Genomic DNA, 24,434 nt, shown 5'->3' on the forward strand with positions numbered 1-24,434 from the left:
CCAGCAGGTTCCCGTTCCCACACCACGCCGTGCTTCCAAGGCCGAAGCACAGAATTGCCTATAAGTTGATCTGCAAAAGGTCTCTGGGAGCATGGTGCTGAGGAGCTGACAGGTGCAATAAGCATGTTCAAATGGGCAGCTGCTGGAAGAAGAATGCCTTGCTGTAGACAGACCTGTCGACAGACATTGCTCGGTATTTCACAGCATAGTCTTTCTTCATGGCCTTCAGCTTAATTAAGATGTTGTCGTGACTACATACTGCCTTCATTTCAGACTTCAGCGTCCTCTGGCTGCATATTGCTTTGGCTTATCAGAGCCACAAGGACAGAGGGAGCCCTCTCAGGCAGCCAGAGTTGATAACGTGCAGGGAAAATTCCTGAATGAAGTGAAAAATTATTTATAATAATGGTACTCAAATAGAAGGGAAATAAGTCACTTTAAGGGTATATAAATTTTTATGATAGTGTATAAACAGCCACAGCTTGCCTTGTCTCCCATCTATCCCTGCAGAGAATGAGGGCAACATCTAGCATAAAGAAAAATATAATAAGAAAACAAAGAAATGAATGGGAAGAGCTGGAGGATTGATCACTCGGTGTATTTGTATATCCTGATGTAAAAGGTGCTGCTGACAGGTGGCCAGGTTTCTTCTGTATAAAACCATGTGTGTGCTGTCAGGGCGGTGTGAGCAGCCTTGTTTCGATTGATGAATTGCCTGCTTTCTTGATTAAACCTTCCGTCACTTAAGAAACAAAAAGCCTGTGTTTGGATGGCAGAGTGGGACATGTCAAAAAAATCTGTCTGCTTTACCTTTGTGCAGATGTTGGGCACAGACTGTAACATGTATTATTAAAATGAATGTGGCATTTACTGTGCATTATTTCTTTCCTGGGAGAAAGGACCTGTAAATTATATGCTAATAATAAGCCTTAACCCTTTCAGAAACCAAAAGATTTAGAAGTGCAAATATTCTCACAGGCAATACTAACAGGATGGGCTTTAATACCACTAACTCTCTGAAGTGCATAAACAGTGTGTTTCAGGCCAAGATGCTGATGTCCCTTGGGAATCTTGCTTCCAGTAAGTTTTCTGCTGTGTAAGTGTCAATGGGTAAACCTTCAGAATTACAGGATTTTCTATTGAAAGCTTTCAAATTCTGACTGCAGGCAAAAGCAGTCTCCCTGCTGGAGGACAAGGCCAGCAGAGGAGAGGTTACACGGCCAGCCAGGCACGACCCGCGTGGCAGCAAGGCAGTGCTCTGCCCCAGGAGCTCTTGGAGCTTCCCCGCAGCTGCATCAGCTCCAGCGTTTGATTTAACTTTCAGAATTGCTTTAACCTGCCAGTCAGACATAATGCAACCAACATGCTATTTCAAGAAAAGGATTAGAGATGGAAGAAAGTCTTAACGTTCCTTGCAGCACACGTGGCAGGATTTAGCATTACAAACTCGTGGCTATGCTTGCAAAATGAGATTTTTACTTTCTCAGCTGAGAGTTCCAAGGAATTACAGGATGGTTCAAGCAGGGTGCTTCCATGCTGTGCAGCTTTTGCCCGCTAATATCAGGCGGGCAAAGCCATCTCTGGCTTTGGTGTGTGACCCTGCATGCTCTTGGGCAGGGTTGTCGTTTTTTGGTCCTGAAATTCTACTGTAGCCAGCTTCAGTCATGTCGCGGATAGACACGTTTGCTGGTACCCTTGTAGAACACAAACTTGTATTGACTGCCTTATGTTCAAAATTTGTGTGTAACTTCTGAAATGTGTTGCTCTTGGGCTGTTAGGAGAAATTGCAGTGCATGAAGTGCATCAGATACTTCTGCATGGCCCAGTCGGAATGTGTGCAGAAAATAGTTACAGCCCCTTTGTATCAGTTGCATAGGAAACACACCTGTGAACTTCCAGGTACTGCTTCAGCTTCCATTTCAAAGGCAGAAACCTGGCTTCTGGCATAGAATTCTGTACCTCCAAGGATTTTTGCTCTAGTGGAAACCTGGAGATAGCAAGATGATCACGGCTACCCTTGTATATGACCAAGTTCAATTTATTTTGAACGCTAAAATATGGAAACTGCAGAAAAAAAAAAAAAGCAGAACATACTTTGCATGTTTGTGATCATTGTTTTCAAATAATACTTGCCAATTGTCAGCCCAAAACAATTAAAACATTTGTACAAATACTTTAAAAGGAACAGCTGATATTAGCTTGGCATTAATATGCCATCCATATGTTTGGTACCTCAAGCCATGTTAATCCATGGAAATAAAACAGCTCCCAGAAGCACGTATTATTTGTACTGTATGCAAGCTAACTGAATTGGTTTTTAAAATATAGTTCAGATTCTCATGGCATTTGAAAAGTTTTCAATTCAGTTACGGATCCTTCAAAAAGCATTTGTGGAGCCAACAGCCAGTGCACCCCGTGCAGAGGTTTCCTGTGCCTGCAGCTGAGCTCTCAGCAGCTGAGCACGAGCAGCCAAGCTCGGCGCCAAGGGGCTGCTGCCAGATCCTTTGCTCGAAGCGCTTTGTGCAGCCAGCCTGTAGCATTGCTCTCTGCTTGCGTGTTTAGTTGTACGTCATTCAAATGTGGCTTCTCATTTTTCTCAAATCCTTTTATCCATTCAGACCATATCGCTAATTATGGCTGGAATTTTCTGAAAATGTTAAAAGTTTTTTGCTTATATTGAACTGAAGATGAAGGTTTCCATACTCTTTCAAAGGAAAACACCCTGTCCTCCAGGCTGAAGCTTGGATACCATCGATGTCACATCCCTGAATGAAGCTTCTCACTTTGCAAATCTGTGGTGTGAATGCCTGTAAGGAACAAATGGCAGAAGGCTTTCTCAGGCCTGGGGTACTCAGCTTGGACAGTGAACAATAGTGCACATGCCTTACTTTCCGTACAGCATAAAAAAATCTAGCTGCATCGCGCTGAGCCGCTGATGAGCCGCTGGTGAGTCGCGGCCAGGGCCAGAAAGCTGCAGGTATTCAGTGCTTCTAGAAGGTTTGGGAGGATTTGGTAAATGGTGTTTGTTCCAATGCTGGTTTGTAATCCAGGAATGGAAACTGCTGCTAAGGATCTGGAAAAACATCAGTCAGTGGGTTCCTGGGGTGGGAAGGGAGGTGCTTTCCTGTATGGGATAATGCAGACCTTGGCAAAGAGACTTGTAACTTTTTGTTGGTAGCTTCTTCTTTTTTCTTTTTTTTTTAAGGATTTATTTTACACATTGCTCTTATGGTAGCAGTTTGCTTCCAGATTCTCTGTCCTTTCTGGAGCTCGTTGGATTATTCAGAATGGCCTTCAGTCTTGAAGCCCTTGTGCTCTGGAATGCATCAGAAGGAAGGTGCCGGCGCATCGCTGAGGAGCCGGGGGGCTTGGGGGTGGCTCGCTGCTCTGCTTGCTGGCAGCTCGGTTTTTCCGGTGCTCTGTGATTGACTCAAGGGTGCCTTGTTGCATGTGCCACATTAGGACAAACAAATAAATAACCCCCCCTGGTCTTCCTAGATTAAGAAATGGAAGAAAAATGAAAGATTTCGTTACATTTCAGTGCCCATATGTCAACTTCTTTCTTGTTGCAAAATGTCAGGTTATCTGTGGTACAACTGCCACTTACTTCTCTTCAATGTACATTTTCTTTTAGAAGATACTGTATCTTTTATCTGTATGTAATGAGGACAGACGTTTTAATCAGAGGTTAGTCATTTATTTTTGCAAACTATTGTTTTGCTTCATCATTTTTGCAGATAATTAAATGGTTCACTTGGCACAGTGTGTCTGCTTTATTAAAACAGGTAATTTTGAAAAAAAGAAAGATGCTATTTTTTGGATCACTGCACAAGAATTGCTTTTATCTTCATCTTCCTGCATAGTTTCTGGTGGTTTTGCAATACCCTCCTATCTTCATGTATTTTAGTACATTCTTCTCTCTAAGGGGGGAGGCCCCGTGCTATATTTTACTGTTGATCCAGATTTCCACATGTATGTTCTTTGCACTTCTTGAGAATAAAATCAGAATAAATTTATTTTTGTGACACCAAAATTTAGTCAGCATGGTCCAAACAAAAAAACACCAGACAAGTTGTGACACAAGCTTTATTCTGCATCAAAACCTCTACTGGGCTGAGATTAAAGTCATCCTGTTTTTCTGCCCTATTGAAATTTCCAGTCTTTGGATTTAGAGACCTGGATAATCTTCAAAATATAAGAGGTTCTATTAATAACCAGCAGTGCAGGGAGACTGAAGGCTCATGTAAGATGCTGCAGCTGCGTATTTCAGAGAGGGAAATGTAAGTGTTATTTAATACTGTATTTAATGAGATTCAAAGGAGCATATTTCCTACTAAATTCTGCTCATCTGTGGTATACAGATTTTTGTGCACGCTTGCTGCTGTAGTGCAACATCCCGTGTTTTCAGTGCTACGCTCAGGTGGGCTCAGACCAGACGGTGAAAGATGAAGCCGCGAGTTCTGCTTTCTGTATATTTTTTTCAGGCATGTGATTTTTCTGATTAACCTGGTGTAGTCCAAAGCGAAATCGTCTTCACCATCCCATTTTTCTGTAGCTGTATGAAGGTTTTGGCTGCGGTGCTGCTCTTTGCCATGCATTTAGTCTGTTATCCCATGAAGCTGCGTACCGGTGTGTAAAGTTTCATTTTTTTCACGCTGTAACGTGCCCGACTTGGTCTTCACTCGTTTTACTCAGATTGCATGTCCTCCAAGGGAAGTGCTTGTGGATTTCCACCCGGAGCGTTGCCGGGTTCCTCACCCCAGGTGTGCAGGCAGGCATGTGGGCAGGGGCTCGCACCGTGCCCACCGTGGGGACGGTGGTGAAGGTGTTGCTGGCAGGGTGCCATCAGGGCGCTGCTGCCGACCTGCACTTGCTTGGAGAGACGCTGGCACGTGGCTGCTCCCGAGGACTTGCACCAGTTGCTTGTGGAGCACAACCTCCGAGGTGGGCTGCACTGTATTTGTTTTGCTTTTCTGAGTGCCGTAGTTTAATTTTTTTTAAATAGGAAGCCGCTATGCGGTTTGGATATTTAAACAGTTATTAACCGAATGACAATTAACAGATTGCATAGACAGATTTTCTTTTCAAAACCTCTGAAATTGAGTACAGTTTGCAAAACTATCACGGCATAGTAATGACAATGAATTTTGATTTCCCGGAACTGATATTAGACTCCTTATTAAACTATGTGCATCTGCTTTTAATTTACTCCAAATAATTGGAAAATGCAATGAAGCTTTCCAATTAAAGCACGGCTTTATGCTGTTTAATAATACCCCCATAATATTATAGCTTATGAAGTGACAGGTGAGTTGGTATATGAATAAAACATAAAGGCAGCAATAAGGGACAGAAAACCAGAGACAGTTGTTGGGGATTTTAAATGCTGGATGTAATTTGCATATATTAATCTCTTCTTTTCAGCCTTATCAGGCGTTCTTCAGTATTTGAAGTTAAAATAGCGTTGACAGGCGGGAGTACGCTTAGTTTTTTCAAGGATTTATTACTTGTATAATTTCTGATCTTTAATAAGCAGATATGACTGATCCTCATAGTTCTATAGAAATCGGTTAATTGTTCCAGATGGCGTGTACTGATTATGCAAAATTACTTTTCACACCATTTTTTTTTTCTGATGGAGTTTGGAGTAAAATTAAATTTTTTATAGCCTTCTTATCATGCTGTTTTACAGTGGTTTTTGCACAGAAGTTGAATTTAATCTACTATATTACATTGACCAGCAGAGTTATTCTAATGTAGTATTTTGTGATTTGACAAAGAATAATAGAACACATTGCTCATTGTTCGTTACTGTGCTGCTAATAAAAAGGAGTTCTAGTGCAGAAAACCAGGCTGTTATTTATGAAGAATGCTTAATTTGCACAGTTAAAAATGCAAAATTGTTACAATGAGATGTTCTCTCTTTTGCATAGAAGATCTGGGCAGAACAAATGAAAATAGTCTTGTTGGTACAGATTTCATCTAATAGAGAAGGATTTTTTAAAAAATAACTAGTGCGGTTAGGCTGTTTTACTGGGAGCAGCAGTCATCCAGGCAGCACGCGCTGAATCCTATCAAGAGGTGTCACTGGTGTTTTCCCTGATCATCGTAATCTGGATATCTCAATGGCATAATTCCGTAAGTGAACAGCATTCGTGAAGGTTGCAGGGCTTCATTTGTCTAATGAAATGCTGTTCATACACAACAAGCCACACGTGAAGCCCCCTCACTAAGCAGGCTGTTGTGGTTCGGGTTGGTGTGAACTCTGCCTTCAGAGGAGGTGCCTGGGGTCCGCGTGCCCACGGGGTGCTCGGGCTGGGCCCCGCCTGCTCCGGCACCAGCGCCGGTTCCGTCGAATTTCCTCGTTGCCTCCCAGCGTTTGTTGCACCCTCCTGCAGCCTACGTGGAGCGCTGCTCTGACGGCGCTGAGTGTCACACGTGTTCTGTTTTTCCTTCCTCGGCCAGCTCGGGGGCTGGTGGTGCCCCTGCCCACAGACGGCTTCGCGGCTCCCGGCCGTGGGTGCCCTGCCGTCAGGGACAGCAGCGTGAGCACGGCCCCGTCTCAGGGGCCGGGCGTTGTCCTGAGGTCTCCGCTGCTGCACGTAGATGCATGTGGGGAGAGGGGCTGAAGGTATGGTCCAGGGCTGAGTCTGAGACGTCTTATTAGTCTTTGAAAAGCAAAACAGCAAATGTTTAAAAAATGACCCTGTGGTTAATGGAATTAAAATCTCCAATTAAATTAGAAAAGTGGGGATACAGTAAATGGACTTTGGTAAAGAGTGCTTATTTTTAACTCAGTAGAAAAAAGACAAGTAATTAACTCAGCCATTAGAAAGCTCAAAATTCCTCCCGTCTCCTGTGCAACAAGAAAATTGTTTTGTATATACTTTTCTATATGGAGGAATAATATATAGGGAAACGACTAATGACATAAATCAGAAATGATTAGAAAATATTTGTTCTAATGAAGTAATAATTTGGTAGTAATGCTTTTCATCAGTGTAGCTTAAGGCTACATTAAGTGGACAGACTTTATATGGATTCTCTAATTTTAATCTCCAAAATGCTATCTAATGTCTCATTAAGACTTGCATATAATGTATCTTAAGTACAGTCATTAAATATAGTTTAGGGAGATTTATGTTCAGATATTGCTTAAAGATGTTTTAATAGGCCCATTTACTCTGATGATATTAATGAGTTCTTAACACATATTAAGCTTCTAAAATTGGTAGTATTCCTCTCACAGTGAGCAAAACAACTTAGGAATTGTAAATGAATTGGGTGCTCCAATAAGGCTCTTCAGTCGAGTCTGCAGACACCCTCTTGAATCTGTTTCACTCTGGAAGTATCAGCTCTGCGCCTCCTGCCTTCCTGCAGCATGCCTTGCACGGGCTTTGCAAGGTCATTCAGCCTTACCAGCAGTTCTCTCCTGGGCGTGCAAGGGTTGATGGCAGTCGTGGGCGCTCCTGTGAGTGTGTATACCCCAGAGCTGGCGTAAACGTGTAAAACGTTACACAAATCTGGTTGCATATTTACTAAAATAAATAGATATTTTAAGGAAAAAGACAGTACGGCCCTAATTTTCATAAATTCTTTGCTTTTGATCATTTCATGTTAGCATGTAACAATTGTAATTATGTGTAATAAGAACCGTTCGTTCCCATATTTTCACTTTAGTTCCAACTCTGAAAGTTATTGCAAACAAGATGCTCCAGTTTCATCACTCAGCTCTTAAAAAATCCTTCTGAGTTCAGAGACTTTTATAATTACTAAATTGGTTTGTTAGAAGGAGATAATAGCAAATTTCTTCTTTTCATAATTGGACATTTCTTCCCTGTAGGCTAATGTATGCGCGGCACTTGCATACACAATAAGCCATGCTTTTGAAAAGCCATAACTAGCTAATAAGTGCTGTGGTGTCATCAGAGAGTAATGGTTTGCTGATTAGCATAATTAATGACAAATGGTGGTGTGGAGCTGGTGGATTGGTTTAGCAGATGATGAATGCATCGCAGCCCGAGTCGAATCCTGCCAAGAAGGCCTTGCTGGCTGTCAGCCGTCTGTTCCCGCGCAGGTAGACCTCATTAGTCACCGCCAAGCGTGCCAGCTCGCCTTCGCCGCCGTGCGGGGCTGGGGGGCTCGGCACGGTGTGCGTGGGCACCCCCCGCCCGGGGCTGGCCTCGGCCCCGTGCCCGCTGGGAGCCGCTGCGCCCGCGCGGGGCACGCTGGTGGGCGCTGAGCGTGCCTCTCCCCGGGAGGGCAGGAGGGAAGCTCTGGGCGACCACTCCTGCTATGAGATGGGCGCATTTATCTGTGACTTGATTAATCGGGGCTAATTTGCATTCACAAATGAGACTGATAAAAATGGAGTTACCTTTTCACCTTTAAAGGGGAGGAGGGATTATTTCTAGGTTGTCTCTTTTTAAGTGATAAGCAACTCTTTTACCAGTAAGGATGAAAATACTTAATTTGCATTAGCAAAAGAAGCTAATTATTATATAGTTAATTAGCATCTGGAAATGAGGATTATCTTAATTACAAAGCACAATTTCCTTAATAGCTACAAAACTGTAAGTTTGATCTGTGTGGAGATTGGCGACTATTATTATGTAATTAGTGATCATATTAATGGTGCAATGTATTTAGATATAATTTGCATATGCAAATGAAATTTACCTGATAGAAATATGTGGCTCCACTAATGGCTCTGAGCACTTAAAGTAAATTACATTAGGAGATCCAGATCCTGGCTTGCCACGCAGTGGTGCTGAAACCTCTCGTCCTGAAGAAGAGCCGGTGGTGCGGGGTGTGTTGTGAGAAACCCGGGGCACAAAGACACTGCCCGGCCGTCTCAGTTCCTGGGCTTGTCCTTGTTACAGCTTCTGGCAGCTGAGTGTTCCCTCGTGCAGCACAGGCATTGCCCGTGCCGTGCTGGCAGCCTCTCCTACACCGAAGGCATCAGCTCCCTGACAAGGCTGCTTTGGCTGGAGAAGTATTGTCCCTGGAGCGAAAGTTGGTGATTTCAGGAGGAAGCAAGCATTCGTGATAATGGCGGTAGTGAGCTACTGGGCAGGGAGATGCAAGTCCCGCCACCTTCCTTTGTAGCATGCTCGTGATTCCTTTCTGCTCTCCATTCACATTTGGGGATGCCTTGGTATGGAAAGCATGCCGTTTACGTGACAGCTCATCCAGTGCCTTTCCCCTGCCCTTGCTGGGAGCAAAAAGCTGCATATATGTTCAAAACAAAACAAAAAAAATAAAAATAAAAACATCTTTAAAAGAAAACTATTGAGAGAGGGTGCAGTGTACCTGTATCTCACACAGGGAGCCCTGTGGGACATATACTGGTTGCACAACTGGAGGCTGTGGGGTGCTGGTGCTGAGCAGGATCGCAGCTGCCCCTGTGAGTGCTTCTGGCCCCACGGGACCTGGCCCCCTGAGCACAGAGAGGCTTTCGAGCAGGGGGATCCCAAAGATCCTCTCATGGTGACAACCTCCCACCTCTGTAGGTGTCTCAGCAAAGGAGAATTAAAGCTTCCAGGGCCAGATACTGTAACAAAATGAAGTGTGTTTCTGTAATATACCCTGCTTCTAACCTGTGGTACTGAAAATTAGTGAAGTGAAAAAAAAAATACAAGTGCTGGAAGGAAGCAGCCATTACTGGGCAGGATGTTTCTCTCATCAAGAGGGAGAAATTTACAGCTGCCTGCCGGGGAACACTGCAGCTATTGTGGGTGCTTCCTGAGATGCTTTTTGCAACTGTTTGCTCAAGCCCGAGTTCTGTATGCCTGCGTCTCCACTGCAGACAGACATTACAAGTTTAATGACTTCCACGGAGTCTGTCTATCGTTACAGTTAGAGCTGAAAGTAATTGAAAAATGTCTGTGTTTCTCTTCAGCACAAAGACCTGCATGCAGGGGCTGGAGGAATACCTCTCGTTCAGTGCTGCTGTTCGTGAGGGTCGCTGTCCTTATGTGAGACCTGCTTAAATTCCTCTGCAGCCCAGCACAAGTACCCTGTTTTGTATCTGCTCTGGTCTAATTAATTAAGGGTTGTTGCTTGGAAGCAGCACATGCTTAGGTGTGATCTTTGAAGTTTAGTATAGTGCAGAGACTTCAAAGGAGACATTTTATTAAAAAATAATAAAATCAAGAGCTCCTAAACACTTGCAATTTGAAGAGCTTGTTTGAAGTCTATCCATGTTCTCTGGTGCTGATATAGCCGTGGTACCAAGGTACTATTTAGCTGTTACCATGCAGTACTTAACCTTAACTTTATTTAAAAAAAAAAAAAAAAAGAAAAAGAAAAGGAAAATAATCAAAACCAGGAGTATTTTCTCAAGTGTTTTCGTGGCTTGATCTAGCAGTAAAGAACTAATTATGTTGTGTCATGAGCTGTGCAGGAAATAGAGAAAATCAAGGCTGACAATCAAATTAGCAAAAATGAAAATTTAATCCAGGTCTGTTTTTTTAATCAATGTCATCTCAAGATGAACAGAAAAGCTGTAAACTGTTCCCCTTGCTGGGGCTCCTCTCGGTGGTCAGGGAGGCAGCGTTAGGCAGGGCCCGGCTCCGCGGCCTGTTCCTCGGCGCCCTGCCCGCGCAGCTCGCTGGCGGCAGCGCCGGGGGCGGCCCTGTGAGTGCCGGAGGAGCTGCCATAGCCAGCTGGGTACGGCTGCGGGCCACGAGGTGCCCCCAGCGGGCAGTGCTGGGGCCCATCAGCACGGCGGGCTGTGGGGCAGGGCGCCTCGCCTCGTGCTGGTGCAGCAGGACCAACGCGGAGGCCTTGGCCCGTCAGGCCGAGCCCAGCGAGGGGTCGTGGCTGGGGCTGGCACCGGCAGGTCCGGACGTCAGGGCAGAGCCCCCAGCGCACCCTGCGTCGTGCCATGGCAGCACTTGCTGGAGTGGAGCTTGCTTGGAGACTGCCCTGGTCTCCTCTCATCAGCACACTTGACTAACGAGGGGCTGTGTGGGGCCAGCCAACCTGCCGATCCTCTCGGCACCGCCAACGACAGCAGCCTCTGCAGCAGCGGCACAGATGGCAAGCCCGAGCGACAACGTAAACTACAATATGTCTTGGAGACACTGTCAGGCTGCCGCGGATTTGTCACGTCGTGGCAGACTCTGGGGTGGGGAGCAACTACACGTCCCCTGCTCTTGCCTGAGAAGTTGCTGATGGTGGGGCTGTGCCTGGTAGGCTGCAGAGGAGTTGGACGCGAGCCAGAAGAAACAGTGGTCAATTGCTTGATATGCGGGCACTTCATTAAACAAATAAGTGTGCATTTGGGGGGGCGGTGTCTGAATCTGAGGAGTGCAGCCTGTGGCAATCGCAGGCGTTCGGATTGCTGAGGATTTGGCAAGAGCTCGCAGGGAGAGTTTGCTTTTGTTTTTCCCCTGAGATTTTGCTATCATTAGTGATTTGGAAATGCAGAGTGGTGGTGTTCCATCTGGGACTCGGTGCACAGTAGCACACACACATGTTTACTATTCAGGCTGCTATTTAAATTACTGTGTACAGAAATACAGAAGTAGGAGGCTTAGCTGTACATTATGAAAAGAGTGGTGTATTTTGAAAAGCTTGCATCTTCCTCTTGATGCGTTGCAGGCTGTTGTAAAAGGTTTTTTTTCCGCACTTGTGAATGACTTTCCTCTGCGCTGAGATCACATAACATTCCTTCGGTGTTTGATGTCGGTGTCCTGCGGTCCTCCACGTGTGACTGTAACGGCTGAGGCACGCCCAAGCACTCACTGCAGTTCCAGAGCCCTGCACGCTTCGTAGGGGATGAAGGGCACCGAGTGCTCTGTTGAGGTGCTGGTGGTTCTGCCCTGTGCCCTGCCTCCTCCGCGCCCCAGGCACGTGTCCCTCAGGAGAGCAGGGCCTGCCTTGCACCCTATTCCCCCCAGTGAGTCACACCCTGATCACGTGTAATCTATTGCCCTCGATTGCCAGAACTGTCCCTTGTTCTTGGCGTGCAGTACAGGATGGCACAGGGGCTGCAGTCTCTTGTGTATGTGCAAGTTCTGTTGGAAGAGGGTGGGCTGCCCAGGTGCTGTGCTGCCCTCACCAGGCTGTGCTCTGTGGAAAAGGAGAGCAAAACCTTCCAGCATTGCCCTGGGAGCATGGTGTTTCCACGTTCATCCCATTTATCGGTGGTTTCTCTTGGCTTGTGCACATAGCCGCCCGCTCTGATCGCTGGAGCACCAGCAGTCTGTGCCCAGCCTGCCCTAATTCTTGCACGTTTCCAAGTTCCTGATGAAAGCAGTGAAGATATTATTTCCTATAGTGTCATTTAGCTGAAAATTAAGTTTCTCTAAGCAGGCGAGCTTTGCTGTTTTTATGGTATTACTGTAGGCTGTTCTATGAGATATCCACTGTGGTAAAACACAAACACTGAAACAGTGTTTCAGGTCTGGGGAAAATCTGAAGACTTGTGCGGTATTACAGAAAGCTATTTCTAAAATCTAAGATGATTTAAATTTTAGAAGTGGCAATAGTACATCCCGTGTTGTGGGGGGTTTCATTTTTTTGGGGGGAGGGGCCTGTTATCAGTGTTTTAATTTTCATAGTAATGTAGGAAAATGTTTTGCGAGGAACTTACTTAAATATTTTTAATATCAGAGGTTGAAAATTTGAGTGTAAAAGGCCATGCAGAAAAAGCAATAAAGAAATCCAAAGCTATAAAAGCTTATGGTGAGAATTTAAATGCAGAAACAGCTGTTATTTCCTTGGGAGTTGAGGTATATAAACTTTTCTACGGCTGTGTATCCCCACAATAGTGGTGTGAAGAATTAGCGCTCACTGCAGTGTGCAAACTGAACCCGCCAAGCACTGAGGCAGCTATTCATCTATACCCAGGAGCTAAATATGACAATGTTAGCATTTTTCATTTCCCTGACGTTACCATTAATAAAGCAATGATCCAAAAGAAGCTTTGCTGAGTCTGTTCTTTATGCTTCCATCACTCACGACTAGATAATTTCACACAGGATCGTTTTTAAATTAAATGACGATAAAAGCGCTCTGCTGTCCTGTGTTCACTAGTTCATAGAAGTCTATCAAGTCATTAATGTGTCATGACAAACTGCTAGTTGGATACAAGAGTAATTAATTATTTGCATAAATAACAGGTTGAACTTCGTGCTTTGAACTGCAATGACATGTGCATAACATCATGGGCATCTTAAAACCTCTTGCGGAGAGTTCACAAGAGGGGTTAAAACCGAGATGTGTGTGTGTTTGTGTGAAATCGTATCCTCACTTACAATAGTCAGGAGCTTGGCTTGAGTTTTGATGCTTTTTGTGTTCTTAGGTTCTTCATTAACGGCTGTTTCAAGAAAGCATCTGATCACTGGAGATTTCAATGAACAATTATACAGATTTTCATAATCACCATTAATCACCACATATTTTTCAAGATAATTACAGCAATTATTATTTAGATTCCTCTTTTATGTGTACATTGTAGAAGAGAACAAGTGCTTATTACACTGGGTAGTGTAGAGAACTAGTCTGAAGTTCTTTGTCATCCAGCAACTCATTATGTTAACTGATGCTGCCTGTGAAAGTTCGTCAGCATGTTTAAATTAGGGTAGCATTGGCAGGTCTGATTATTTAAATCTGGTAGCTTTGCTAAAAATATAGTTATTCTAGAAAGATGAATTACTAATTTGACAACTGAGATTTAGTTGGAGTCTGCAGCACAGAAGGCAGCATCTATCGTGTGCTTAGAGGAGGGTGACAGTACTTCTTCATATTAAAGAGTGAATTTCTAAGTGAGCTAACAAGTTGTATTTATAGAGCCTAGTTTTGTGGCATGCCCTTTAAAGGCTGATAATAAGTCTTAGTAAATTATGATGAAGTAGCAGCAACCAGGCAGAAGCTGGACGTGCTTTCCTGCGGTCCTGCGTGGTGCCAGCAGCCCAGTCTCCCCTCAGCGTGGTCGGGGCTTTGCAGGGAGATGCTCCCCTCCTCGGTTCGATTGCAGGCGTGCAGTTCTGGCAGTTGGCTCCTTTTGGCTCTTATCTAATTCCAGTGAATGAGCTAATTGGATATAACCCTCAGGGAGGAGCTGTTCCTCAGAGACAATAAACAGCCACTGAAAACATTTTTCTTTCTGAACTCCCTTTTTATTTTTTTCCATTTGGAGAGTGAGCGGTGGAGGCACCTCCCTAATCTGTTGCAGATGCTGTAGCTGTAATTACGGGGAGGGGAGAAGCTGCTCCTCCACTGCCAGCCCTCCGCAGCGCCCTGTGCTGGGGGTGTCCATGGCCCTGAGGCTGCGGTGAGGGGAGCGGTGCTGTGAGGGGAGCAGCGCGGAGCTTTCTGCCAGGCCCTCCCGCTGCTCTTGGCCACGCGGCCCCTGTGTGCCAGGGAGGTGGCAGGAGGTGTGTGGCCAGGGCTCTGTCCCGCTGCAGCTCCCCTCGAAGCCTCAGCGTTGAGGGGCCGTGCGCCTTCACCTCCATCACCCCCGCCGTGCTCTGCCTGGAGGTGGGGGCTGCGGGTGCTCCGGAGCGGTGGCCGCTGCTCAGGCCCAGGCTCCGCTTGCCCGTGCTGCGCTGCCAGGCTGGTGCTGTCAGTAAGTCATGCGAAAAGTCAAAATCCTTTGGTGTGTCCCATGCCATTGTCCTGGCCTACGGAAGCGGCTGCTGTGCACAGCGCCTGGTCAGGCTCACAGGCAGGCGTGAGGTGGGAGCTCAGAGGGGGCCAGATGGACAAAGCCTGAAAACTGTGTAAAAGCAATGAAGGGCAAGAAAATCTATGTCTACCTGTGTAAAGAGGCTTTTAAGTGACACGAGCAAGGCAATTTATAGATCTTTTAAAACATTTTAAAGTTACAACCTTTTAAAAATGTCAAAACCTGTATGGCTTGTTACATGAGCTCGCTCATGTCATGGTATGAGTAATGCTACTTGCAGCAATGCTGCAAAAAGGGGACTTCACCCACCTCTTTTGTTCTGAATCAGTACATTTTGCCTTTGGAAAGAGAGTTTTACTTTATCATTTGTTAGCACCAGTTCCTCTTCTCCCCTTCCGTTACTGGATGCTCGTCCTGAAAGTGGCACCAGCAGGCATTAAGGAGCATTGCACGGCTCTTGGCCAGGCTAAAACTAGAACTGTAGCTCCAGCCCAAAGCGTGGCTGGTCAGTTTTGATGTGAAAACAACACTGGGCAGCATCTCAGCGCAGGATTTCTTTCATCAGAGACCGCCAGGAGTGTCTGAAAACCAGTGGAGAGAGGTGTAGGGGGGAAAGGGGGAGGAGAAAAAAAAAGGAATCATAGGCTGCTGCTGATGTTTATTTACAGCACAACATCAGAACAAGAGACAAGGAATTAAAAGCCTCCTACAGTTCTGGTCTCATTTAACTTTATTATGAAATTAACTGTCTGCTGTAAAGTGCAGTTGCACGCTGCCTCGTGGTGTGTGGTGGGGGCGAGCGATGGCACTCGCGCCCAGGCCCTGGTGCCGGACACCCCCAGCAGATCACGGTGCAGCAGGGGAGCTCTCTCCTATGGTGCCTGCTTGCTGGATCGGGTGCTCAGCCCTTGGGGCTGCTCCCTGGAGCGGGATGTTGCCCTCTTTGTGGGGTGATGGTGAGCTGGACACATGGCGTGTGCACGCACATACGCAGCCCCATCGCTGCCGTGCTGCTGCCTGTGCTGTGTGGCTGTACTGCACCGGAGGGGGATGTCTGCCAGGGCTGGGCACCGCTGCTGCGCCGGCAGCAATGGAACCTGCTCTGCCACCGCGTGCTCGTACCGCTGGGAGGCCTTGGTGCTGCAGCCTGGCTGTGTCAGGAGGACGCGAGCCCCACGCGCAGCACCAGCGCTCCCCAGCACCGCTGCTGAGAGCGCTCTTCTCTCCCGCAGATGGTTTCTGTTCAGATTCGTGCTTTGTGTAGGACCCGGGCCAAGCACGCTCCAAACCTGAGGAGAGGCGTAGTGTGACAGAGACGTTAACAGATACCAGTTCAGCATTTTGGTGGAACTAATCGTCACTGCATTTATTAATCTTCTTGGATTTGGATTTATGTGGCTAAAAGGAGGTCAGGTGCTTCATCCTTGAAGTTGTTTGTAGATGTGGAAAAACACTACTTTGGTAACAGGAGTTTTGAATCTCTTTCTTCTTGCATCAAGTGTTAATAAGACCACACTCCGCTCCTTTGAGGGTGAGGCATGGGGAATGGGGCGATGTCTTTTGAAGCACCTATTTCGGCCTGGGCCATAGGAGCTGCTGCCACCCGATGCTTCAGTGCCCCTGGCAGAGCCGTCTGCCTCCCGCCCGCTGCACGCTGAAGCCGCCCTCCCCAGCGGCACCAGTACCACCACTGCTCCCAGCCTGGCCGTGACACGGGTGCTGCAGGCACCCGGAGGAGGCTGCCCCCACTGCCTGGCATAGCACGGGGCTGGTGGTGCAGCCTGCAAGGACAGCCTGGAGCTGCATTTGTGTGAAGTTTCCCCAGTTGGTGGGTATTTAAATCCTCTCATCTCTGGTGCCTGGCTGTGAAAGGACTGTTGAATGAGCTTGTTGTTTTCTGATTTTTCCCTTTAATGTGTTTTACAAGCAGCCTAGTGACAGGCCCGATACGCCAGCTCAATGCACGCTCCCCACGCTTTGGGATTGCAGCATTAATAACACACTTCCATGCATCATGCCATTTTTAAGCATGATCGTTATGATAAAGGGCATATACTTAATTACAGGCCTGCTTAATTACAGCTCTGTTGAAGCTCGTTTGTTTAGGAGAGTGCTAATTGTGCTGCTGAGCCCTTGGCACACCCTGCTTTCATCTGCTGCCTTGCTCTGCAGTTCTGAGCTCTGTCAGGACCGAAGGACCGATGGAGGCAGTGCAACGGGGGTGGCAAGAGGGGAACATGCGAACGCACCATGGCTTATTCTTTAAATTACTTTACAAAAGCTGGCGTGTGACTGATCAAAGCAGGTTTCTGTCGGGATAACAAATGCAGATGGTCTTTCAGGTTCAAAACTTCCTGGATTTTGTGATGCTGCTTTTCATCTGTTTCCTTTTGTTTCATGTAACACTGCAGCTGCCACATAGCACCTTTGATAATGAAATTATTCCACTGGAGTGGATTTTTTGTGTTTTTTTTTTTTTTTTTATGTTGAAAATATACAAAGTGAGTGTAAAACGTTAAGTATTCTTAAATAGCTGTTATTAAAACACTAACATGGTAACTCACTGGTGCTGATGGCAGCTGGGAAATCAAAAAGCAAAAAAAAAAAAAAAAGCAAGTAGGGAAATGCAGGGTTCGTGCACACACCCTGTGAAAGAAAACCCTATTTGAGGATTACTTAAGGGCATTTCAGGGGTTAAACTTGCTCCAGTTTGAAGTTTTTATTTCTTTAAGAGCTGAAATTTAAAGACTTAAAGGTGTAACTGAAATAAAGCATGTGTATCTGGGGCTGCGCTCTGCTTAGAAATGTGCCCTTCTCAGTCTTTGTGGAAATTGTTGAGATGCATGCTTTAAAAATAAGTGGTTCACTTGTACTGACATGTCCTGTGGGAGGATTTCTGTGAAGTTTCCAAGGTGGTGATAACAAGACAAAAACACTGAACATTGTTGCAATATCTGAGAATAATATACAACATTATAAATAGAAAAAATCCTTTTAATATCATTACGGTGGTGCTACAGAGAGTGCCTAGCACAGTGACATGTCCTTGTGTCTCTCCAGCTACTTCACTGGTTTCTGTCCTCCAGATGCGGTTTGCATTTTGTTCAAGCTCCATTGCTGGCTGTTGAATTTCCAGTGGTGGCAGTCAGGAATGGGGAGGTGCTTGCTGTGGTTCTGCCCAGCAGTGCCTACCTACTGCTTTGTATTTGGAAACGTGAAAGTTATCTGAAAGAGGTGCTTCCCTTTTCCTCTGGTTAGGACACCAAGTTAGCTCAGATTGTTCTGTGTGGTAGCGATAAATAGACATCTGTCCTTTTAAACTGTTCGTATTTGTTTGCAGTTTCAAATGCTGTCCTTTTTTGGCAGCTGGACCAAGTTGGAAGCAGACTCAAAACCGAGACCATGAAATGATATGTGGGTAGAGCAGGGAGGGTTTATCGAATTCCTGACTCGGTAGGAACTAACCCAGCTGTCTTCAACAGAGAAAACACTGGGAGATTAGAGGGAGAAAAGATTGGCAATAACTTCTATGAGGTATCAATCAAATGTCAATGCCATGTACACTTGATATGTTGTTGTGAATGTGTGGAGCTGCATGTCAGAAGTGAGCTGGAAATGTGACGTTTTTGCTTGTTTTGTCCCTTACAGCGATGGATGGAGTACCTTTCATGATTTCAGAGAAGTTTGCCTGCGCTCCTGAAGGGGTGAGTTACCTTCATTCTTCTTCCCATGTCTGTAATTCGTCTTTTCATGGAGAACGATCACATAGCATTAACACAAATTACCAGCTTCTGGGACCTTTTCTTCTGTATGGTCTAATACATGCCTTGTGCTTGAGATGGCCCATGGCTGCACCTCAGAGTACTTTCCTGTAGGTGGGAGCAGCTTTTACCAGATCTTTTCTGAAACTGAATTCTCCCAGGAGATGAAGGTTTAATGCCATTAAAAATAGGAGCGGTGATTTGACCTTCTGTGCACTGGAAACACTTCTAATTTCCTAGTCTAGATTTTAAAGAAAGCTGCAAATACTCAGGTCTCCTGAATTTAACCTGTTGTGGAGACCGCATAGTACAGTCAACCTCACAGGTTTGCGCCCCAGAAGCTGAAGGCAGCAGGAACAGCACGGTGTTTGCTGGCGCTGACCCCCGGCTGCTGCCCTGCAGGCGGCCACGAGGTTCCCCCCACGTGCTGCGCACCCCTGGGAGCAGAGCCGGGAGCAGTGTGGGGGCGAGGAGGGCACGGCACCTCCGAGCGGGGCCCAGGCTGTGCTGCCCTTGCTTGGCCGCAGCACACAAAGTGCCTGAGCACGGGCGCTGTGGTCCCTAGCAGGTCAGCCCCACGTGTGCCATGGCCAACCAGGGTTCCCCCGTCCCACCGCCTTGCTGCTAGATGCAGTGCCCGAAAGGCCCTTGGTGGCAGGAGCATCTCTGGAAAACTGCCTGGGGAGCACCAACGAGGCGGGACACCCCTGCGTTCTCTGCTCACACCAAACACAACTGGCATCACCTAAATCCTTCAGAGCTACCGGATCTGAAGGAACGCCAGTGATCCCGCACGTGGACCGGTGGCTGTGGTGCCCCGCAGCGGGGCTGCCATGGCTACGCTGGCAGAAACCCAGTTCTGCGGGAGGCTGAGGCGTCCTGTTCCCTGATTCCAGCCTGGGAAGTTTAAGGAGGTGCCTGCATCCTCATGGCACTGCAGCTGGACCTCTGCGGGGTGCCAGGAAACAGAAGAGGGGATAGAAAAATGATGTTAGCATTGCTGCTGCCCTCTGGTTTAGGGGATTATTTGAGCTCAGGCATCTCAATTGCAGCAGCAAAACATGCTTGGTTATTTTCGCACAGAGCATGTTTCTGAGTGACTTCTCCTTGCAGAGAGGGGTCCTGCCCAGCTCGCCCAGGAGCTGCGCAGTGGCGGGGCACGGTGCCGCATCCTCGGCTCTGAGCACGGCAGTGACTGCAGAGGGAGGGCGACTCCGACATCCTGGGCAGGGCAGCCTTGCACCTCAGAACGGGCACCCACCCCAGTACCAGTTGAGAATTGCTTTTGAGCATCACTGGCCCAGCACTGTCTTAAGTTGGTGATCCAGAGCTCAAAGGCATCCCATTACCAGTCCTCTAATCCATCCAATCCCTAAAACAATATCTTCTTAAAATAATTTACAAGATGCTGTTGCAGCAAACGCAGAACTGTCAGACGTGTCTGATTTTTCACATCATACTCCTGCTTCATGCATTCTTTTTCTCACTGACACAACCTGTGTGGGCAGCTGGATGTGGTTTTTCACAACCACTGCTTTCTGCAAGGGTTGTTTATGGGACTTCATTCCCAGAAAGCTGGAGGCCCCTGCAGCGAGGACAAATGCAGAAAGATTAGGTCATGCTAATCTCCCTTCAGATCCTTTAGACACCATTGCCACCATATGGTCAATATGATCGAGGTTTTCCACAGCTGGTGCCACTCACACCTGCGTGCTGTGGCCATACAAAATCCATGGGGTATTACAAAGCGTGTTCCAGTAACGACGGTCCCGTGGCAGGGAGATGGCTGAAGATTTACCTGTTTAAAGTGACACTGTGATGAGTGTCAGCTGTCCCCATTTAGGGAGAAAGGTATTAGAGCTGTTATCCCTAAACCGCCTTCTGCTGCTTCTCTCTTGTGGTGCACTGAGAAATAGGATTATGCATGCATTTACAGATGGTGCCTCTAAATCTCTGGTGATGGAGTATTTGCTGACTTTAAACAAAACCAAAATCAAAACAACAACAACAACAAAAATTGGCATTTGTTTGTTTTTGTTTTTTTATTCCACCAGATGCAGCCAGTTGATCTTTTGGGCATCACAATCAAAACCCTTGCAGAAATCGAGAAGGAGGTAGGTTCCCACCCATGCACTAAGAAGTGTCATGAGATCTGTGTTCATGTAGTTGTAAGATTTTCCCCCCTGTGGAAAAGGTCTTGTCTTTCCCAAGTCACTGCTGGCAGGTGAAGTCAATGCTGAGTCAAACAGTAAATACAGAATTAGAGACATCTGTGATTTGTGCCAGGTAAAGAAGTGTTAGACATAGAATCTAGTGGCAAAGGCTGCTGGCCTCCATTTAATTCCAGATGTCTCTCTTATTCAACCTTTCTCTTTTACTAACAAAAGGTGTTTGTTACAAGCAAGGTGCTGTTTGTGTCAGGAAGCAAATGAAGTCAGCTAAGTAGTACAAAGTAAACTACATCATAATTTTTCAATTAGAATTCACAGGTAACTTGCTACCAGGAAAAACAACTGGCATTTTTAGCAAATGTGGGTCTTTCAGGAGGTTAGGGAACAGGCAGGAACCAAACTGAGACTGTTCCTGAGGGAGCATTTTGGCACACGTGTGACTTGGGCTGCATGGTGCTGAGGAGCCAGCTGCTCTGCAAGAGCTGCTTCTCAGGTGCATGTCTAAGACCAGGAGGAAGATTCTCAGCAGCATTTGTTTCTTTGGGCATCCTTGGTCACAGATGTCTCTGTTGTGCAGACCAGCAGGGTTAACGGCAAAGCGTAAGAAGGTAGCATAGCAATACTTCCAGATTCTTCTTGGCCTCTCTGCTCTTTGGTTGCAGTTGTGGGTCCAGTTTCTTAAATCATAGAATCATGGAATGGCCTGGGTTGAAAAGCACCTTAAAGATCATTTAGTTTCAACCCCGCTGCTCTGGGCAGGGTTGTCAGCCACTAGAGCAGGCTGCCCAGAGCCACATCCAGCCTGGCCTTGAATGCCTCCAGGGATGGGGCATCCACAACCTCTCTGGGCAACCTGTTCCAGTGCCTCACCACCCTCTGAGTGAACAACTTCCTCCTAATATCTAACCTAAATCTCCCCTGTCTTAGTATAAAACCATTCCCCCGTGTCCTATCACTACCAACACACACAAACAGGCGTTCCCCCTCCTGTTTATACCCTCCCTACAAGTACTGGAAGGCTGCAATGAGGTCTCCCCAGAGCCTTCTCTTCTCCAAGCTAAACAAGCCCAGTTCCCTCAACCTCTCTGCACAGGAGAGGTGCCCCAGCCCTCTGATGTCCAGCTTCTCGTCCAGCAGGACCCCCAAGTCCTTCTCCGCAGGGCTGCTCTCAACTTCTTCTTCTCCCAGTCTATATAAATACCTAGGATTGCCCCAGCGCAAGTGCAGCACCTTGCACTTGGCCTTGTTGAACCTCATCAGGTTCTCATGGGCCCAGTTCTCCAGCCTGCCCAGGTCCCTCCGGACGGTGTCCCTTCCTTCTCTTGTATCGACGGCACCGCTCAGCTCGGTGTCATCTGCAGACTTGCTGAGGGTGCACTCGATTCCATCGTCTGTGTCATTGATAAAGATGTTGAAGAGCACTGGACCCAAGACCGACCCCTGAGGGACACCACTTGTGACCGGCGAGTCACAAAATCTGTCTCCTCTTCCTGCCTTGAAATTTTGGCTGAGTAAGAAAAGTTGGCTGGATGCCAGAGCTTTCCAGGCATCCGCCAGCACAGCAGAGCGCTGTGATGGTGGCTCTGAACATGCTGCCCAAGCGTAGAAATCGCTGGCAGAAGCACCCAGCTGCCTCAGGCGCTGCGGTCCTGCCATGTGGCACGCCTGCCTACTGCTGGGGGCCGCCACGGTGTGCTTGGGCAGCCCCAGCCTGCCCTGAGCACGTGGAGCCCAGTGCTCGGGGAACAGCTGCCCCGAGCCCTTCTGCCTCCTGTCCCCCTCTCGCCAGTCAGCTGCAGGTGCCTTTTGCTGGAGGGGAAGCGCAGTGGTGTTAGATCTCCTGCTGCTGCCCTCCCCATCCTGCCAAGCGTGGAGAGGTCTGGGCAGCTCAGCGTGCTGCCTGCAGCCCTCTCCTGAGCCTCTCACGGGCCTGCAGAGCGTGGGGACCGCTACTGGCTAGGCTGGGGTGGCTGTGGGAAGAGTGGCGGATACCTGCTGGTTCTCCCCACACCCTCCTGTTCCATTACAGGCTGTGTGTGTTTCAGAGTAATGAAAAGTATAATTATGCAGCCTATATTCCTTGATGAAGCATCTTGTCTGCACATAGATAGCTGCGCATATAAATATTGTGAATTTCCACATGGTTTTATTTCCCTTGCAAGCAATAGCACCATTACAACAAATCTTCTGGATTTCCAGAGCAGCAAGAACATTTTCCCTGGAGCTAGATGCCATTCAAAAATATTCCCAAAGAATTCCAAGAGTTATTGTTCTCTGTCGCCACATTTGCAGATGTATGCACCCATCCTCCAAGCTGTGCAGCGAGCCAAATGGAAGGACCCCACCCTTCCAGGAAAAGCAGTGAAAATAGGGTGCAAATCCTGTACTGCACGGCCAGCCTGCAGCGGGAGCGGCTGCGTGCTCAGGCCGCGTCTCCTTGCAGCAGGCACTGGAACCGCACAGCCGAGCGCTAGGGGGATGTGTGAGGAGGTGGAGCCCGGTGGGAGCAGAGGCTGGAGAAGGTTTTAAGCTGAGTTCGCCCAAGGCCATTTTGGTGGACACGGGGCAGAGAGGAGCAGGAGCCCCTGCAGCAGCCTCCTTGCGGGGCTGCAGGGGGGCTGTGCTGGCTGGTGCTCGTGTACCGGGTAGGGAAACTTCCAGTGTCAGCGTCTGGGAGGCGAGGTGGTCGCTGCCTAACGCCGCGTGGCCCTCAGCCTCCGGGTGGGCTGCCGCGGGCCTGCCCCGCGCACGGGATGCTGGCAGAGAGCACCGAGCATCCAGTTCAGCTTGGCATTGAGCTGAAAGTCTGGAGAGGATCTAATTAGTAAAGTGAGCATCTAATATTAATTATTCTTTTTAAACTGACAAGGAAGGCAGCTCATTTAACCACTTAATTCCTACAAGTTTTCATGGGCTGTTCTTTGCAAGTATGTTTAATGAAGAAGTGGTAAATCTAAAAGAGCTTAAAATTTTAATTTTATACAGAAATATTTTTCCTTGTTCTCATGTTTGTAGTCAATTCTCCGGAGTGTAGTCACATGAAATGTTCTTTAAATGAACATATTTGCTAACTGGCATGATTTCAGTTTTTAAAACATTGGTTCCAGCAATTAGGCATTTTTTTCAGTTCCCAAATGACTAGAGAAATTCGTCTTGATTATAATTGCTCTTAGCCACGCATATCTAATTTGTGTCTTTTTAAGTGTTAATTAGTAAACAGTTTGAGCTGACATCTTTATGTGTTTGCGCGTTGAAAAATGATGCTCAGTGCTTATTTAGCTTGGGGCTGGTTCTGCTGGCTGTGACACCATGACACCGAGGTAAAATTAATGAAGCCGCCTTTGCCAATTAAAAGGCAGCCTCGACAGAAGCGGCTGCTTGACCCGAGCTCCCCGCGCGGCTCACGCCGGGGGCCGCGGGACGCGAGCGCCGCGCCCGTGGCGGAGCCCGGCCCGCGGCGAGGCTCCCGGCCCTGCTGCGGGCGGGGCAGCGCCCGAGGCGCTCCCGGCGTCAGGCGGCTCGGAGCCGGTCGCCGAGCACCCCCTAGCGCCGCCAAGCCTCGCTGCACGGCCCCGGCGCTGCCGCGGGGGGAAGGAGGGGGCCGGGGCCGGCTCCCGGCCGCCGGGGCCTCGCCCGCCCGGAGCCGCCGGGCCCCGCCCGCGGCACCGCCGGGAACCGGCCCCGGGAGGCCGGGGGAGGCCGGGCCCGGGCCGAGGCCTCGGGTGGCGGCGCGGTGCTGTGGGCGCGCTGCTGTGGGCGCGCTGCTGTGGGCGCGCTGCTGTGGGCGCGCTGCTGTGGGCGCGCTGCTGTGGGCGCGCTGCTGTGGGCGCGCTGCTGTGGGCGCGCTGCTGTGGGCGCGCTGCT

At 47.8% G+C, this 24,434-nt stretch overlaps 1 protein-coding gene across 9 annotated transcripts in view; it reads left to right on the forward strand.

The window, feature by feature from the left end:
* Positions 1-24,434, forward strand: part of MVB12B (multivesicular body subunit 12B) — a 114,960-nt gene that overhangs the window by 33,809 nt on the left and 56,717 nt on the right. For all 9 annotated transcript variants that reach the window (XM_084299062.1, XM_084299057.1, XM_084299065.1 and 6 more), the window contains 2 exons: positions 18,287-18,342; positions 20,454-20,513. In XM_084299062.1, coding sequence (XP_084155188.1) covers positions 18,287-18,342; positions 20,454-20,513 — 116 coding nt within the window. The remainder of the gene's footprint in view (positions 1-18,286; positions 18,343-20,453; positions 20,514-24,434) is intronic.

Source organism: Netta rufina (assembly GCF_964035555.1).
Source record: "Netta rufina genome assembly, chromosome: 20".
NCBI classification, from domain to species: domain Eukaryota; kingdom Metazoa; phylum Chordata; class Aves; order Anseriformes; family Anatidae; genus Netta; species Netta rufina.